The 18,979-nt window shown below is 36.2% G+C and overlaps 1 protein-coding gene across 2 annotated transcripts in view; it reads right to left on the reverse strand.

Annotated features, from left to right (window-relative positions):
- CACNA2D3 (calcium voltage-gated channel auxiliary subunit alpha2delta 3) overlaps positions 1-18,979 on the reverse strand; it is a 413,270-nt gene that overhangs the window by 219,738 nt on the left and 174,553 nt on the right. For both annotated transcript variants that reach the window (XR_015275129.1, XM_086846678.1), the window contains one exon: positions 11,464-11,626. Coding sequence is in view for 1 of the 2 variants with exons in the window: in XM_086846678.1 (XP_086702804.1) it covers positions 11,464-11,626 (163 nt within the window). In the remaining variant the exon portion in view is untranslated. The remainder of the gene's footprint in view (positions 1-11,463; positions 11,627-18,979) is intronic.

The raw sequence follows: 18,979 nt of genomic DNA on the forward strand, positions 1-18,979 counted from the left end.
ATAATCCTTGTGTGCCCCTCCTTGCACAAAAGACTGTTTGCACAATCTGAGTAAAATGGAAGTTTTACTCATATAATATATGAAAATGTTCAGCTGGTCCTAAAGCTTCTGAAGATAGCATTAAAAACAATGAGCAGATGTACAAATGTATCTTGGGATGAGCACATTGCAAAATCTGTTATGTATTCTTAAACACTATTTACTCCTTCAGGAATGTGCCAAATAAAAGCTGTAAGACACCTAAATAAACAAAGTATAGTGTAAAAATGTCTTTGTAAGTTTTTAGCCAAACAGTATTTTGAAACAGTTTATATTCCAGCCAAGCATTCTAGTGCTTAACCAGAAGAGCAAGCCGCCTTCCTCTTCACACAACACATACCCTAGAAAAAGCAAAGGGTCTGTGTAATGTGGCAGCATGGAGAAACAAATTATTACAGGATTCTAAAACAGTAGACAAAATGAATATGTATATTTAGATAAACTACTATTTTTCTTTGTCAAATGTCAATCTTCTTCACTACATAGTAAAGTTACAGTTTTTAGTCTGCCAGACAACCATTTAATTAATGCATATTCACTCCTAAAGGTTTTCAGAAACCCATTATTATTGTCACTTTCTTGTCCTTAAAAGCAACAAGGAAGTAGGGGTGGCATCATGATTGACAGAGGTGTGTCAGGTCAAAAAGCTTCTTAATATTGTACCTGAGATAGTGTTCAGTAACAAACAGTCACTGGCTCACATTTGTCAAAGGAAAAAGCCCAGCGCTGAGTAACTAAGCAACAGCTGCTGGATCAGGAGTGGGAGAGACTGGGGCTTTCTAGAGGAAATACTTCATGTTTCCATGTAGCCTGGATCTGACATCTAGTTGCCATGGTGATGAGGATGTATTAGAAACACACAGATTAGATCCACAGCCAGAGACAGACTAGAACACAGCAAAGATAAAGCACAGTACACATCTTGCCTGGCCATGCCAACATTTCCAAAAGGCTTGCTGTTAAAGAGGGAGGCTTGAGAGAAAAAAAATTAAAAAAAAAAAAAAAAAATCTGTGAAGCTAAAGCCCTTTTCAAGAACAAAGCAGCAGCCTGAGTAAATTCTGGGAATCAGATTTGAGACAGAATTTAAACAAAACCAGATGGAAGAAGCAGAGAAATCTGTGCATCTCTGTCCAACAGGCAACAAGAGTTAAAACAAAGAAATGTGGGAAGATAGGGCATCCTCTGCAACTTTGATTAAATCTGTTGGACTAAGAAAACTCCTTTTAAATTAAACCATGTCCAGTCTTAGGAAGACAGTGCAAACACTGTCCTAGAGACCTTAAAATGTGAAGACAAACAATCCAGGTAAAGGATTTCAAAATATAAATACGGTGCTCCAGGACAGTATGTGACCATAAATATTTAAATAACAACTCCAGGATGCTGAATGTTCAGAACCAAAGTCCATAAAATCATATACGACAGTGACAGACAAGATTTTATTTCTTAATTTCACACCTTACAGGAAAATGGTTTTGCATATGTGCTAGCTGCAGATTATAATCTTTCTGCATCACTTGAGAAATGATTTTTTTGGTTCTAATATTCCAGAAAATAGGTAATCTCAATTTTGGCAGCCAGTTGGAAGGCATTGATAGGAAAGTATGACTGAATGATATTCATAGCTCTTTTTAAGTATCAAATTGAAAAAACCTCAATCAAAAAATGGTTGTGGTTCATCACATTTCAATATCTTTTCAAGAAGGCTCTATTACATGCAGCAGATTTTTTTTCCTATGCAAGCAAAACTTTTGATTAGAGTCTGCATTTATTGACTTATAGTGCATAAACTCATCTTTTAACATGCAGTGAGCAGCATGCAATGGAAATGCCATTTGACACAGGTAATATTCTTTACCAGTCTCTAAACTGTTCAAGCAAAACTTAAAAGAATATTTGTGAAGTCTAAGTCCAAGATCTCCTTTTGCAATGTTTTCAGCATTCAAGAAGTAAATATGGTATGCAGAAAAACACAGGCTACACCTGTAGTCTTTTGTACTAAAGACATTGAGGTCAGAATTATTCACAGTTGCATTCTATTCATATTGTTCGCAAATAATTTTAAAAGTTTTGGTGATTATAAATGTAGAAAGAGGTGAAGGATGGAAACAGATAAAGGTTTTAATTTAAAAGATGGCAAGTTCAGACTAGAGATAAGGATGAAATTTTTTATGATGAAGTTGGTGAGGCACTGGAACAGGTTACTCAGAGATGCTTGGTGTCCCCTCCCTGGTCAGGCTCTGAGCACCACGACTGAGGTGAAGATGTCCCTGCTCCATGAAGAAGAATTAGAGTAGATGACCTTTAAAGGTCTCTTCCAACCCAAACTACTACACAATCTACAATCCACAAAACAATAAAAGAGCACACAAATAATTGATTGCAAACTTTCCACAGCAGAAATAACAATAATCCTAACAGAAAGCTTTTAAACAAAGGTTTAAGTCACATGATAAAATCTATACTTTCAACAGCCAGTGAAATGATAGATGACAGAGACAAAGGGAGGCACAAAAGACAGTGCACATGTGCTGCAAAGAATCATGTCATGAGCAAAGCTGTAAGACAAAGAGATAAAGCCTGTTTCTGCAAAACAGTATTGCAACCTTGTAAAAAAAACATGGAAAGAAATTGAATTGTGAAAATGTGAGCAATTATAAGAATTGAATTTAAATCCGTAGGAAAATATTGATAGTCATCTTGTCCTCAAAATAAATGAAGTCCAAATATACTTTAAGAGCTGTAAGATACTTTTTAATAACTTTTTTTTATAAATCCATATTTACACAGCATGGTCATAGCTACAGAGTCAAAACGGTTGTTAATATTTGAATGTGCTCCAAATCCATTGACATGGAATTAGTATTAGTGTGCCATTAATTTAAGGAAAAATGAATTTAGACTACTGTTAATGAAGACTTCTTTATCTTTTTACTAATTATTGAACTTTAAAGTGTATTTTACAGTCATGAACCAGTTTTAAAAGACATGGATTTTACAGTTTGATTTACACAGTTTGAGACTCTCAGCAACATATTGTGTGCCTTATGTTTGTTAGTTGAGCTGACATAAACCATATCTCCTGTTGACAGAAACGCTTGAAAATATTCATGGACTTCGGCATCCATCACTGAAAAACTCTGCAGTTATGGAAAGCACTGATAAAATTGCTTCCTGTACTTCAAAAACTCCAGAACAGCAGCTCTATCACAGTATCAGGATGAGAAGAACAGACGGAAGGCACTTAAAACAGATTATCTAAATTAAAATTTATATTACTGCTTTTAGTTTTCAAAGCAGCAGATTAACTTCAGACTGTATAATTGATCATCAAATTTTATTTTCTAGCTTGATTCTTTCTACTCTGTCACTAAAGACAAAGCAATATCAATATCTTACATAAAGGCTTCTACTTCATTATCTAAATATATCTGGATAGATACCTGATAATCTGTAATCCAGTGGAATATTTTTCTTTTGGGCTTTGTTTTGTTTGTTTGGGTTTTTTTCTTCTTTATTCTCAATCAAAAAAAGGATTTGGAGAAAATAATTTTTCACCTGACACCTGACCATGCACAAACTGTTCTCCAGCTGCCTTAAAAAAAGATCTTTCCTGTAACATACGTGTATTTCCTAACTCAACAGAGAACCAGGCCTGACAATGTAAAAACGCAGAAGTAATTTACTGAGGCATAATTATGAGGAACCTGGAAGTTTATAATAGTTGAGATTTTAAAAACTAACCAACCACTGGGCTGCTGGTAGGTATTTGCCAAAGACAGCCAATCTGATGAAAAAATCCTCCCCAGTGCCAAAACTGCAACTAATAGAATGCATGGATCACAGTCTAATGCCAGGGTAGGAAAGAGGGAGTTCTTATAAAGGAGAGGGTTTTGGACATTAATTACAATTATATTTAAGCCATGTTACTCAGTTGCTCCCCTCTCAAATATATTATAGTAAGGAAAAGAGATTTAATTACAAAATTCACAAAAACATGTTGGTGAACTCAAAATATAATTCTAAATCACATGGCAATACATGTGTACATGTGTACACTACACATAGTGGTAGACATGATGAAATGTCAGAAATAGTTCTAGGTAAATTGTAAGAAATGTATTCAGTATAAATCATGTCAACATTAAAAAGAAATCAGCATAAGCACTGGGCTAAAAGTTCATCTTTCATCCTGAGTTTAAAATGTATTCATATAAGGAAAAACTGAAACACTGTTCATTATTACAAGCCCAATCCTCCAGTATAATGAAAACTGGAGAGCAACTTCCCAGACCCAACACTTTTGGGGAAATTTTATGCTTTATTTTGACATATCATTATTAGATTCACTAATTGATTCTAACATATTTTCTTCTCCCTGCAGAGAGCACACATCCTCCCTGAAGCAGAGCTAATGCCTTTTAGGTGAGGCATTTATCGGTATCGAGTTTCTCTAAGGAGAAAATTCACCCAAATAACCCCCTGCACATGCCCAGACACTGGTATTTCAATTCAGCTGCAGCAACGAGGGAAAACAGGAAGGTACCAAGAAAGCCATGGATGAAAGACAGTTATTGCTGTAGACTTCACAAGTTAATATGGTCCTTTCGTGCATTGCCCACTGCATCTCACTTTTCCACACACCAGTCAACATTTCACCATGGGCACTTCAAAGACATCAATTCATTTCACAGAGTTCCATGGCAGGAGTGGACGTTTCTGTGTTCAGACTAATTTGAACAGACATCACTGTAAATCATCCTGGGAAGAAAAGTTTCCAAAACTGAGTCTGTTCAGAACAAGCCTATTCATTTGTAACAGCATGGTGCTGCTGTGTGTGCACCTCTGAATGGCATTTAAGAGTTCATGTGATATTCACCCCAGGGCTTTACTAGGAGTAAAGGGCAAAAGGCCCAAGCTAAAAGATGCAGGTGTCAGTTCCACAGAATTCTGAAGCACAGGCTTCAATCTCCCCACACGGAGCACAGTAGTTGAGCACGCGTTGGATTTCAGGACCATGAAAATGTAACTCTGTGTGTGTGACAGTGACACTTGCGGCTATGCTGAAGAGACCAAAGTGCTGAGCCAGCTCTGAAATGCTTCAATAGTCACAGAGCTTAAAGTGAGAAGCTGTGCCTCGGGCTATACAATGGAATCTCACTGGAAACAAACTCTGGGAAAGCAGGCAAGCACTAAAATACTGGTTACAATATCATCCTGGCTCTCAGAAGTGATCTGTGTGCTGTACAAACAGCAGGCAGTGCAGAGCTGTGATCTGACTGTCTCTGCATGGGCTGGAAAACAGAGACATTAGCCCTGTACTACAGCTTAAATTAAAATTCTTCTGATGCAGAACTTGACAACTTAGCTGCAGAACCATGCTCACAAAACTATCTTGTGTCCATAATATTTCCTTCTATACTTCAGTGAATCACACATATATGTCAACATCCTTTGGTGTGAGAACAGACTGCATCACTCTCCACCACACAGGAGATATATATACACACACATAAAGATATAGATATATATAAATATATATTTTCATATATGTCTATATACATGTGTCTTTTCCTCAGACATCCACTGGTGAGGAAAACAAATATACACTTAAGATAATTAAGAGTATTTAAAATTGGAAAATCTGGGGGTTTTATCCAATAGTTAAGTTTGGACTCTTTGCTCAATGACTTCTAATAAATACAACAAATTCAGTGGATAACTAAGTCTTGCAAAGCCATAGAATGCACTTAATTGCACTGTCAGCTGTGTTAATGGGATGAAGGTTTATCCTCTAGGAAGTGTTTCTCCATTATAAAACTAAGCAAGTAAAACAAGATTATATATTCAGTAAACTAGAAATGACAACAAAGGAAAAACCTCCCATTACTTTAAATCAACTTATACAAGCCTACTTCCCTTCTATTGCAAAGATAAATTGTTTTACTTTGTTCTTTGTTTTTTTATAAGGCAAAATCAAGCATACTTCTCAATATGCATCTGATTTGATCCAAATAAAGAAATTATCCTTTCTCCAATCTACCTCTATTGGCACATGTCTGCCTCTTCCACCATATCTCAGAGATACTGTCCAGGGCTGCCAGAGAGGTTCACAGATGGTCACCCTTACCCTACTTCTGTCAAAATACCCAATGAGGAAAGTCAAACTTGGCTTATTCTGCAAGGCATTTTTATTTTTAAAAACATTTAGAAATGTTGTCTTCAGGTGTGCAATATTTTAGTCAAAAATTTCAATCTCGGACCAAATATGGAGGCAGAGATATTGTAAGATTTTATGAAATATAAGGGGGTTAGAAAAGAATAATTTTATACATGAAAAAGCTCTCAGGCACAGGAGTCTCTCTTTAGTTCTAAATTTCTTTTTCAGTGAAGAAACTGTTACACTGAGAAATAGAGTTTAAAAGGCAAGGAGAAGTGCTTGCATCCTGGTATTTTTGAATCATTGAAGAAAACCTGGGCTCTTCCCCTTTCTAGAAACATAACACTTACCTTATTATATAAACAAAGACCAACTGTAAATTCTCAAAACCGGGACTTGTTTTCAGTTAATATTGAGACAATGTATTTCCTCGTGTGTTTCCTAGATTTTATGCAAAGCTACAATAAGTGGATGTGATCATGCTGTGTGTCACCTCTGGTACTGTACTATGGTAGGCTTTGTTTTTCAACAGGTGCCATAACCTAGAACTGCCTGAGCATGTGTCACCAGGACACACACTGACCTGCACCTTGGCTTTGGTTTTCATCTACATTCCTCTGAAAACCACATTTATCGAAAAATTCATAAGCCTCTTCCATGGAAAAACTGCTGAGTGAAAACTCAATAGCAGAAAATATGTCATTGCTGTCCACAGATAGGGGTAAATATGAGGTGACAGATTTAGGGGAAAAGAACCAAAAACTGGAGTAGGTTCTTTATCCCAGATACAACACATATTTTGAACAAAGGATACGGGATCTTGGCTACCTATATTCTCATAATAACAAAAGGTAAAATGCTACTCTATTTTTCTTTTATACACTGTCAACATCTGCAAGATCAGTTTTGAGTCTACTTTTATCATTTCCTTGTGTACATAAATCCATTACAGAATCTTACTCTCCCCAGTGGCAATCGTACCGCCATGCTCCCGTGGATGGCTGCCAGAAAGCCTAGCCCACATTCCAAGTGCTACTTTTTAATTATATGTCACGTTCCCAGATTCTTCTAAATATACTACTGCCATCTCAGAAAGTAATAAATCAAATGCTGAAACCATACAAACTTTAAATTATTCATCATTTTTTCATTATTACTAATGTCTTCTACAATAGCTGTTTAAAATAGACTGATTGATATATAGAAAGTTGTATCTGAGTATCTTAGGAATGTGTAGCTGTGGAAGTCTAACATGCAAGATATGTCCCAGACAGCAGCATGTCCCAAATCATTTACATTCTACATTAACAAGAAGACATAAAAAATAAGACCTATGAGAACTCATTTGGTGCCTCTATGTAACCCATGTAAATTTTTTTAATAAAAGAGCTCAGCAGCTAAATGAGACAGTGCCTTATACACACCTGGACTCTGCCTTTGCATTGTCCAAACTGGATTCAGACTGATTCTGTCTTCCAAATATTAAACTTTCCTTCTAACATGAAAAACGTTCCTTCGTTCTTCCCTTCTTTTTCCTCTATGAATATTTTTATAAGACTAATTCACTGAGAACCTCTTCCCTGCTTTCTATCAGAAATCTATACACAGTTGATAATTGCCAAATTTGTGGATGGAAGAGGTACTGCTTGCTAAGATAGTTATCACAAAATGTCTTAATTAATTAATTATTCATTGTTTAAAAAGATACTTTTAAAGCCTTTTAAAGCCTTGCAGATCCTGTGGCTGTGGGCAATGAGGCCATGGGCAATGAGCAGAATTTGCATTCAAAGAGAAGAAACAGAATGCAGAGACAGATTTAGATTCCCAAAGTATGCTTAAGCATTTCTAAAACAAAACATTATAATGAGCAGTTTCTTCAAAAAAAAATGAAGGAGACCAGGAGAATGTTGTGCAGTTTAAGAGGACCATCAGCTTTTCTGCAAAACAACCTAAAGGTGATCTCTGCATCCCCGTGGGCTGCAGGGCACAGCTGCTTTGCCATGGTCCTCACCTGCAGAGGAACCTCAGCTCTGGCACCTGGAGCACCTCCTGCCCCTCCTTCTCCACAGACCTTGGTGTCTCCATGTTGTTTCCCTCACATGTTCTCACCTCCTCCTCTCCTCTGACTAGGAGCAAAACTGAGACTTAGTTTTGATTTTCTTCTTAAATAAGTCACCACAGAGGCATCACCAACCTCTCTCATTGGCCCTGCCTTGGCCAGCAGCATGTCCAACTTCAGAGCCATCAGGGCTTGGCTCTGCTGGACATGGTGGAAGCTTCCAGCAGCTCCTCACAGGAGCCACTGCTGTGGCCCCCTGCTACCAAAAACCAGGACGTGCAAAGCCAATACAGCATTCTAAGATATGGAGAAGGCAGGGAATGAGGGTATGCAAAGAGAGGAATGAAAAGTATAAAAGCACATCAATAACCTGATCAGCTCTTTATATTTTACAATGATGATAAAGAGCACTGTAAATGCAAAGCAGTGATTCTTTGTTAAATTCATTCATTTATCTTTTCTTCTATATTATGTACATGAACTCCATAATCCAAGATGCCACTAGTGTATGCTTACAAATTAGGTTGACATACTTTTTTATTGGCTCTCTTTTTAAAATCATAAATGTAATGAAATTTGGTTTTGCTCTCTATTTTCAGATTCCAAAAATGAAGGTGTCCTTAAAATAGGAATTATTTAATTGTGTTGTTACCATCAGTATCTTAAAGCTTTTCTATGAAGAGGCTGAAAGAGCCAGAAGATATATGAAGAACAGCAATATGTTTATGTGCCAAGAGTTTTAAGCCAATCTCATTTAGTGCCCACTTTAGGGACTGTGAACTTCAGTGATTCTACAGCTGGGCAAGATCACTGCGATGATGGAAGCTGACCAGGCCAAAACTTACCCAAAGCTTAACTGAGCCCACTGTAGTGCAATTTGCAAAATAATGGAACCTGATTTCAGCCATGGGATTTTTACAATCTTTGGCAACCAGATTATAGAGCCTGGTAATAGTAATTAACTACAAAACAACTAATTAAGCCTTTAATCATCTCTTGAATAAGCTAAATGAACTGAGCTCCTATAGTCTCAGTCCATAGCACATTTGTCAATTCTTTGATGAGTCCTGTGACTCTTCTCTGAACCTACTGCAAATTATCAATATGTGTACAACTAAAAAAAACAAAATGAAGGAAAAAGTTTAGAATTAGCTTACAAATATGGATCTTTTCTTTTCCTACATTTACTCAAAAGCCCTGCGTTTAACTATTCTGTATCACACTTGTTTTCAACTTTTTTGTGTTTTTCTGTTTTCAACTGTGAGTTCTGGCTGTGGTTCTCCCTAGTAATTCAATAAAATAAAACATAACCTGGAAATGAACAACAGGCCCTTTATAGAGAAATGGTATTCTGCAGACACTTGGTTGTAAACCTATCAATATCTACTGCTTTTACCCTCAGGTTAGGACTAAATTAACTTGTTATCACCCCTCTGCATTACAGAACTGGGGAACAAAAAAATTAAGTATATAGATCTCTTCTTGGTAAGAGGACCATTTCCAAACATTGACAGGCTCCAAACAAGATTATTATGTCCATGTGCAAGGAAAATGCTAATAACAAACCATATTTCTGCAGTTGGAATACATTTAAATGATTAAAAAATGCTTTTTTCTCTGCAGCTGCATAAAGTGACAATTTTGGATGGTCTGGATTACACAAAGTAGAAACAGGAATCATCACAGAACTCTGTCTTCCCCATCTCTACAGAAAATCCCTGTATGAGAAGCCAAACCAAGATGTAGCAAGTCCTTTGACTTTGGCCTTTGAGTAACCAGCATATAAAATGCATTCAATACATAGCAGTAGCACCCATCACATACCTGAGCGTCCTTTAGTTCTACTGTTCTCACTAACTACTCAGGATAATTTCCTTCTCCAGAAAAGCACAGTTGCCTGACCTCTATATTCCCTCCTTTTCTTTTTCCTCCTTAGCAATTCTGGAATGAATTAATTTATAGACAGGCTTGATTAAATAAATATTAGCACTTGCACAAAAAAGTCATTTGGTATCTTTACAAGCTTTAAGCATTTTCCAAGTCTTTTAAAAATATCCTGCAGTAATCATTTCACAACCTTTCAAATACTCTCTAGGAAGATTTATTTTTTATCCCTAGCTTAAGACTTTATTGTAGGAGTTTTGGCTTCTCAGGATCCTCAAGTCAGAATCCTAACTTTGAAAAGGAGCTGCCATATCCTCTGCTTCTGTTACCAGACCAACTTATCTGAACTAATTCGCCTTATTACACAATATCCTTGCATGAATTACCACAATTGCTAGCCTGGAATGCATTAAGAGGAAAGTATTTAATGTCCTTTTAGATGTCTTTTAGTATAGTTAAAACACAGAAGAGAAACCAGATAACGAGATTAGGCAGCTTCCTACAGACCAATGTCAAATATACTGTAGATATTGTTAGGAAACTTCGGTGCTTTCCTTCTTGAGTTTTCTTTTGTTATTGGCTTGAGAAAAATAAATAGATAGGTGCTGCACAAGCACTGCAAAAATACAAATTCCTGCTGTCTGATTAAAGGGAAGTGACAAAAGGAAAATGAGTGAATGTATATCTGAGTTTGTTTACATTCCAAATTTCTAGATCCAAGTCCATCACTTCTAATACCTAATGTTGCTGTTTGCTAGTACAATGTGTTATCCAGCATTTACGTCAAATAGGGGAGTAGAAATTATTCCTTCTAAATATTATCTGCAAACTCACAGCAGAGTTTTTGTACAGAGCCAGAATAACACATATACTGCTACAAATATTCTCAGAAATTTATGATTAGATTTATGATAGCATAAATCTAATAAAGCATTCCCTTCCACCTATCCTGTATCTTTCAAAGACAATTCTAGATCTCAGCAAAGATAGAATAAAACTGGTGACTATGTAAGATCTGTTCAAATAATTTCAAGATTCTGTAAAATAATTCACTAGAGTAAACGTATTTTGCCATAGTCTATGGCAGAACTCATGCAAGCCTCATATGCAAATCATAAACCTCATTAAACCGCTAAATTTCCACAACACAAAAGATATTACATAACTGTCATACTTAAAACATTCTTCCATAGAAAATTTCAGTATTATTGCCAACTGGAAAACACAGATAATACACAGTTAACCAACAGCTTCATTTTTAAGCAAGGGTGTGCTTTTGTTTGGCCAGTGGAATGATGAAATAAAGCAGCCTTTTCTTACCCTTATTGTACATATTGGTGGGGACTTGGACGTCACTCAGACTGATGTTCACAGGCAAGTTGTTGAAGTGGTCGTTTGGCACCAGAATAAACTCCTTCCCCAGCTCCAGATAGTTTCCTTCTTCGTCTCGTTCATTTATGAGCACAGCATTGAAGTATTCATACTGCAACAGAAACCCACATTCTCTATTCAGAACGCACATTCAGCATAAAAATGAGGTTTGAACAGTTTAACGCATCTGTCAATCCACTGATTAACATCTCCAGCTAGAAAAGTAGAACAAGAAATTTTTATCCTTTCTCAGATTCCCTCTATACTCTTCATACAGGTACATTTATGAAAACAGATTTGTCAATACATCTCAAGAAAACCCCAGATTGTTTCAGTTCTCTGGCTGCCCTGAAAATACTAGGGACAGTCCAAGAAAATCTCTAATCATAAACAATATATGTACTATTTTTAATACAAAGCTTTCTAAATTTAAATATTTTTCTGGATGATTACTTAATTATGATCTCTGTTTACCTTATTTCCACCAGATCAAGAGCTGCTGTCAGTGTTGAACTTAGTCCCTGACAAACTAAAAGTGTTTTTACTTCACAGGAGTATTAACTACAGCTGTAGATGTGTACTCAATGTGTATAGACTGACATCTCCTAAAATTATTTGCTTTATACTGAATTTTAGAAATGCACATCATAGCTGGCCTTGTAAATTATGTGTACTTTAATATGGACATATAAAGTTAACAGTGACTTATTTTGAACAAGGAGTTGATGTCTGCCTGTTAAAGATTCCTGAAAACTATTTGGCCTATTTTGTACAGAAGTACAACCAGATAAGCAAAAGCAATTTAGATGAAATTATTGATATCTTTATGACCTAGTTTAACCAGAAATTTTACTAAGCCTTGAAAGCAGCAAACAGTACAGACTACTTTTTAACCTCTTAAATACCTTAACAATTGGCAACAATTTGTGATGTGCTTCCTAACTGGAGAAGGCCAAAGTTTAGTGCCTTTGAAGAATCACATTAATTTGAGTCCTTGCCCCAATATCCATTTGAGAGTAAATGCATATAATATTTAAACATAAATCTAAGTTTATTTGAGGATAAAGTATTCTGTGCTAGAATATGCAGCAATGGACTGTTCTTCTTGAACTGAACTTAAGGTACATATCATGGAATCATTTCTACAGAAATTCATGTACAGACGCAGTAATTTCAAGAAGTAAATTTTATTTGCCCATGGCTTTTATAATACTTTTTTAAAAATGGACAAACTTCAAATAAGGATGTCAGAATATACTTGAAATCAACTCTCAAAAAGCATTATTTAATTTCATTCAGTGGATTATTTCCTCTTCCAAAGAAGCTAATTAGTAGGCAACCTCTTTCATCAAGTTCTGTAAGTGGCAAGGCTAGCCAACCACTAAAATCTGCTATAGTAAAAAAAAAAATAAAAAAATAAGAAAGAAACCACTTATTTTATAATAACAGATATTTAGAACTGATTGTTTCTTCAGTCAATTTAGTATTCATTGATTTATTAGTCTGAGTCTGTATTTTCTCTTCTCAAATCTACCAGTGTATACACAAAAATATGATTTATTTTGGGTTTTTTTTAAAAGCAAATTGTAGCATGAAGTAGTCCTTATGCTATTGCAGATTATTAATATTTTCCTGTTTAGTTTTGGGGTTTATTCTGTTTGATCTGGGTGGGGGGTGGTGCTGGCTTTGGCTTGTTGAGGGTTTTTTTGCAAGTGAGAAGCCTACAAAAATAGGACATTTAAGACAGTCCTGCAAGTTGTAAGGACTGAACATCAGGTAATTCATGCAGCTCAAAAATACTACTGAAAAAGATGAGCATTTAAGCAGAGCTGTTATACAATGGCTTCTTTTGGGCTCTTCCTTTCCAAGGAAATTATTTAGTGTGACAGCTGAAAGGTGATAGAAAGAATATTAAAAATTGACGAAAAAATATTAAAGTAAATCCATCTGGCATTCTGACACTTCATTTGAGATAAAGCCCAAGGGAAAGAGGATAAAGTCCTGTTTGCTGACAACACAAATACTCTACCTGAGCTCTTAGAGAAAATGACTTCAATTTAATCTTGTCAATGGAGGTCAGTCTTTGATATAACCTTAACTAGGTGAGTTCTGAGTGCAGACAATATATCACACCAGGCAGTTATTAGTCTAATAAATAACAAGATAATTATCCAGGTTAGGAGCAGACTCAGCTCTACTGTGACTTGTCCAACAGTTTACTCCAACCTTACCTAGAGACCTGCAGGTGAACGAGGAAATCTCCTTCATGCCAGCTGTTATATGAATCATTAGAATTAAAAATCAACTTTTAGACCTTTGTGCATTTAGATTTGCTCAAGTAAATACATTGGGGTTTTTTTGCTTGTACATTTCTTTGCAGTATCTGCATCATTCTGCATGTCTGATCTGACATTTTGAAAGCCCACACTGTATCATAATAATAAGACAAGGCAAATAGGAATCTCAGTTTTCAGTTTTATCCCTGTAAAGTTTCCCTAGTGCAAGCCAGTATAATGGGATCAGTGCCCCATATTTAAGACACCCCAAATAATCCTGTTGCTGACAGTCTGCAGAACTCTGGGCTGATCTGCCATGCCCTGTAAGCACAGGAGACAGGTGCTTATGAGGCTCTTACAGAACTGATCACAAAATTGCTTTACAGCATCATTCCTGCTGACAGGCAAAAGCAAGTTTGTTTCAGAACAAAAGATACCCTCAGCCACAGTTAAAAAAGATGTGTTGTGTGATTAGTTAGATGTAAAAGATGAATGATAATCATGACAAAAATTAATTTATTCAAAATATATAACAGAAAAATCAGGGAAGTGTAAAAGTTTGTGGTCTGCAATGAGAACCACGGGGGTAGGTAGGCTGGAGGTGAGAACTGATCTGCAAGGTAAGAAGGAAGCTTCTTCAAAGTTCTCTGTTCCAGCTTAACCATCTATTTTGGCATAATGTCTCAGCTAAACAAGCACCTTGATAACAATGGATACTTGTCTGAAACAAAACTTCAGTAATTTAGATGTAGTTTTGAAAAGTATTGCACACATCTCACATAATTCCCATGTGGTACAAGACTGATACTGCCTTTTACATTTATTATTCTGTAAATAGATATCCAGTGATGCCTAAATATTTTTATCAAGTATTTGTTAACACTGTAAACAGAATATTTATTTAAACATAAATGTTTACTATTCAACTTAAAAGATACATTATAATGCAAACTGCCTTTGTAACTTGGAGAGTATTTGGCACATAAGAATAAAGAAGTATCAGTTTTTATCATTATATTTTAAAATGAAGTATTTTGGTTTTTAACAGCATGAAAGAATGCAAGCCACAATTTTAGTTTGCTATATTTTTTTTTCTAAACTATAGAAATTATTTTTACCAAGACAGCAAAAATAGTCTCATTCACAGAGCAATGAGGACCAGAAAGGTGTCAATGGGAGTGATTTGTACTAATGAGCCAGCATTAGAGCAATATTTGGATTACACTGATAATTCTTAACTGCTCAAGAACCATTTGCAGTGTTTCAGTAACTTTGCTGCTCATCTAAAAAGAAAGTTAAATGTGTCTGAAAGATGAAATTAAGGAAAGTTTATGACATTTGCATTGAGCCTCAAAATGCTAGAGCATCAGAGAAAATGAATTAGTAGCAAGTAACATGGAAAATTAAGTGGAAAGAAAATCTACTATGGAATAGCACAGAAGGTTAGAAATGCACAACATTTGAAACATCTATGACAGTTGCAGCAAAATAGCCATTATCAGAGTTTAAACAAAAAAGACAAGAAGTTTATTTCTGAAGACTGACAAATAAAAGACATCTCTAAGGAGAACAGAAAGGTGCATGGTATGTGAAAAGCACAATAAGGAAAGTTATCTACTCTGAGGGAGGCTGTCCTACTGAGAACACGTTGGAGACAGTGGTCCCCATTCTGGTACTCAAATTAAAGAGGCAAACATCTGAATGCATACCTCTTTCTAAGGCTCAAACAAATCTCTTCTGGCAGTTGTCCAGTAAGGAGAATCTATGTTTTCAAGCATATGATTAAAGCCCTTGTATTCAATAACTTGGTCTATTTAGCAAGCATAAAAGGTCAAAAAAGCAAAGTGCACATTTCAATAAAAACTTTTGAATTTTAAAAAGCTTTTATTCTTGTTCTAAGAGAATCTTGTTCTAAGAGACTATAATTTTCAATTATTCTCTGAAGATTCCTCCTTGCTCCTCTGTAGGAACATCCAGCACTTTCCCCCCCTCTTTTTTATGTCTTTATTCATCAGCAAGGCTCGAAATACACCTTGGATTTGAAAAGTTGTCATCAGTCCTGCTTTAATTATGGAAGTAGTACAAAAACATTACTTGCATCCTTGAAAAAACAACTGATCTGTTTTCTACACAATCAAATTAAGATGACCTTCCCCCAGGCTATACATTCCTTCCCAATATGATTACCCTATTAAAATTGCCATAAAAGAGCGTAAATAAGTAATATTTCATTACAGTATAAAATCTATTATAGCAGAAAATTGAAAAGACATCAAGCTCTCAGACTTGTAAGGATTAACTGATTCACTGAATGTAAAAAGTTATTATGATGGCTATTCTACATCATCCATTAAAAAACATCACTTTAGGTTACAAGTTTCAGATGCAGCCTCCTTTTCCTTTACAGATAAATAACTTCAAAACTATTTACTTTTACATGCAAAAGCTCTTAAGAGTCTCTTCTTTGTCACAAGACTGAACAAAAACTCTTTGGACAGTAAAATTTAGTAAATAAAACAAGGAAGGAGAAAACACTTATGTTACAGGCTTTTAGTTTAATATTTTGGTCACCTTGACAAGCCTTACTGGATATCTATCATTTTTGTTAGGTCTAGAAGAACAAATATTCAGAGCATTCATTTTCATACACATAAGAAACCTCCAAGGAATGATTTCTGCTAAAGACCAAAACAAATCCCTATTCTGGTGACATCAGAATTTTTCCCTTCTCCCAGTGTGTGTAAGTTAAAAATATTCCAGTTGTATTCTAAGAGTTCTGAGCCAGAGATCATGATCCTAGAGACACAGCAAACCAATTTAATGAAAATTTCTAGAGCAACATTAAACAAGACTTTCATGACTTAAGGGAATCATCTTGCAACCAGAGCACAATAATTGTAGAGTCTGTGCATTTGTGGAGGTTGAGCATTTCAAGCACACAAAATGACCCTCAGGCCCAGAGAGCCTGTGGTGCAGTCAATGAACAGGCAAAGCCTGCGGCCCAGTTACTGTCGAGCGCTGGGAAAGGGTGAAAGGGCAAAAATCCCCAACCTGGCAAATCTATCCCCATGGGAGTGTGGCCCTTTGCTGAGGTCTATCATCTCTTGCAGACACTGCTGTGTGAGCAGGACAGGAACACTTTGGGGCTGGGGCAGCCCCTTCTCAGCTCCCTCCTGCTCTTCCACTGGGGCCCCTCACAGGCAGAGCTCCCTGGGCTCTGCACTCAGCTGAGGATGCTGAATTCCCATTCCTGATGGACACAGACACAGACAAGGGCTCTACACTTACCCCTTCCAGTTCAGAAACAGACTGACAGAAGTGGCTCGATTTCCTTTCTAATAAACATGAGAGGTTTGTTGGGCCTCTCTAAAGTATTATCTAAACAATACTTTGGAAGCAGCAGCAATTAGCCTAAAACTTGTCCCTCCCAAAGGACAAACTGTACAAGATCAAAGAAAACAAGGGAAGACTAACAGGTACTTCTGAGGGCTTAAGGACGTTAAAACATTTTTGAACACACTTGTATCAAGTTTGTAATTACTTCCATCCTGAAGTAGGGTTGATCCTCCCTTTTCAAGCTAGGAAAACCAAGATAAAGCATTACACAGTAAGCCATGTTTTGATTCATAGTATTTTCAGAGCATTGAAAACCTTCACTATGTCTCATTTTATTTTTAGGTTAGAAGTAGTATTGCACTGATATAGGTGTGGCCTATATACAGATGCAGGACACTTAGAGCAAAACACATGCCAACAGGTGGTCAGGATGTCTTCTAAATTCCCCAAACCAGTTTTATGGGGCTGATCTTTTTAAACAAATTATACCATATGTCTATCATTACAGATGCAAAAAACTGCAAGATTTTAATTCATTTTAATACCATTTTTATTACTAGCTAGAACCACAGGATTTCTTCATTTCTCTTGAAAGCCCTACAGCTAATACCAACCTAATGAACAAGCAGGATCAACAACTTCTGCAAAATAATTCTTTAAAAGAGAAGACCAAAATGCCAGACTTGCTTAAAAATCAATGCACTAATATATATATATATATATATATAATAAAATATATTTTGTTTTTCATTTCACCATGAGGTAACCAGTGAATGGTGTTCAATATAGAACATTAAAAAAACTTCACCCATACTGTTCAAAACGTGCTATAGAGATAGAAAAGGAAACTATTTCACAAACAGACAAGATAAAAACTTTTAAAGTTAAATCAGCGTCGTTCTGTGCATATTCAGCTCATCTGACACATTCAGGTTGATGACAACCTCAAGGCTGCTTCTAATTATCGGTGGAGATGTTATGTGACTTCTCTGTGCCTTTCTGCAATCATATGCCCTAAGTGCCTCATTCCTACTTCCAAGCAGGAAGAAAAAAATATTTCTCGAGCTCTGCATCTTCTCTGTCTCCCATGAGAAGCAACTTTAACCCAGACTCTTCAGTCTAAAGCACGCATACATCGCTGCTCTGTGCTCAGCCAGGGCTGCGCAGCCTCCCCAGCACGACACGCTCAGGGACAGGCCAGCCTATATATAACCTCGTGCTGGGCTGGGGGTTAATAGCTGTTCCCAAAAATACAGAAAGCAACAAGCAGTTCCTATCCAGCAGTCAACATCTGAACACTAACCGTGGCCCTGAATGATGAATTAAACATGTACTTTACCAGATTTATTTTTTTCAGACCAACAGGGGATAATCAAAATAATTAAAGAGTGAAGAACGAGAACAGAACAGAATTTCATGGTGCTCACTACAATCCCATCTTTGTTGAGTTACTTCCAACCACCCACCAACACACAGGAGGTTAAATTAATATTATTGACTACAAAAAGGAAAGCGGAACACGTGCAACATTATTGAACTTATTTGGGGGTAAAGTGAGAGATGAGATGTTGAGCAACTGAACATATACAAATCCTCTTCCAATGATTAATGACTCTCTCAAGCAATATAGAAATTTGGTCAGCTAAGCCCACAGTTGAAATAACAAAATCATGATGATGAGTTAATTTAATAAAAGAAAAGCATGTCTCTAGAGCAAAAGGGGGAAGGACAAAGGCATCTATTTTATTAATAAAATAAGTCTGAAGTGTTTAAAAACATCTCACAGAGTATACTTCTCTGATTCTTTACAATTTTGCTTTGTACTCATCGTATGAATAAAGTTTAAAAAAGAC

The sequence above is a fragment of the Cyanistes caeruleus genome, chromosome 11 (genome assembly GCF_971803275.1).
Source record: "Cyanistes caeruleus chromosome 11, bCyaCae1.hap1.1, whole genome shotgun sequence".
NCBI classification, from domain to species: domain Eukaryota; kingdom Metazoa; phylum Chordata; class Aves; order Passeriformes; family Paridae; genus Cyanistes; species Cyanistes caeruleus.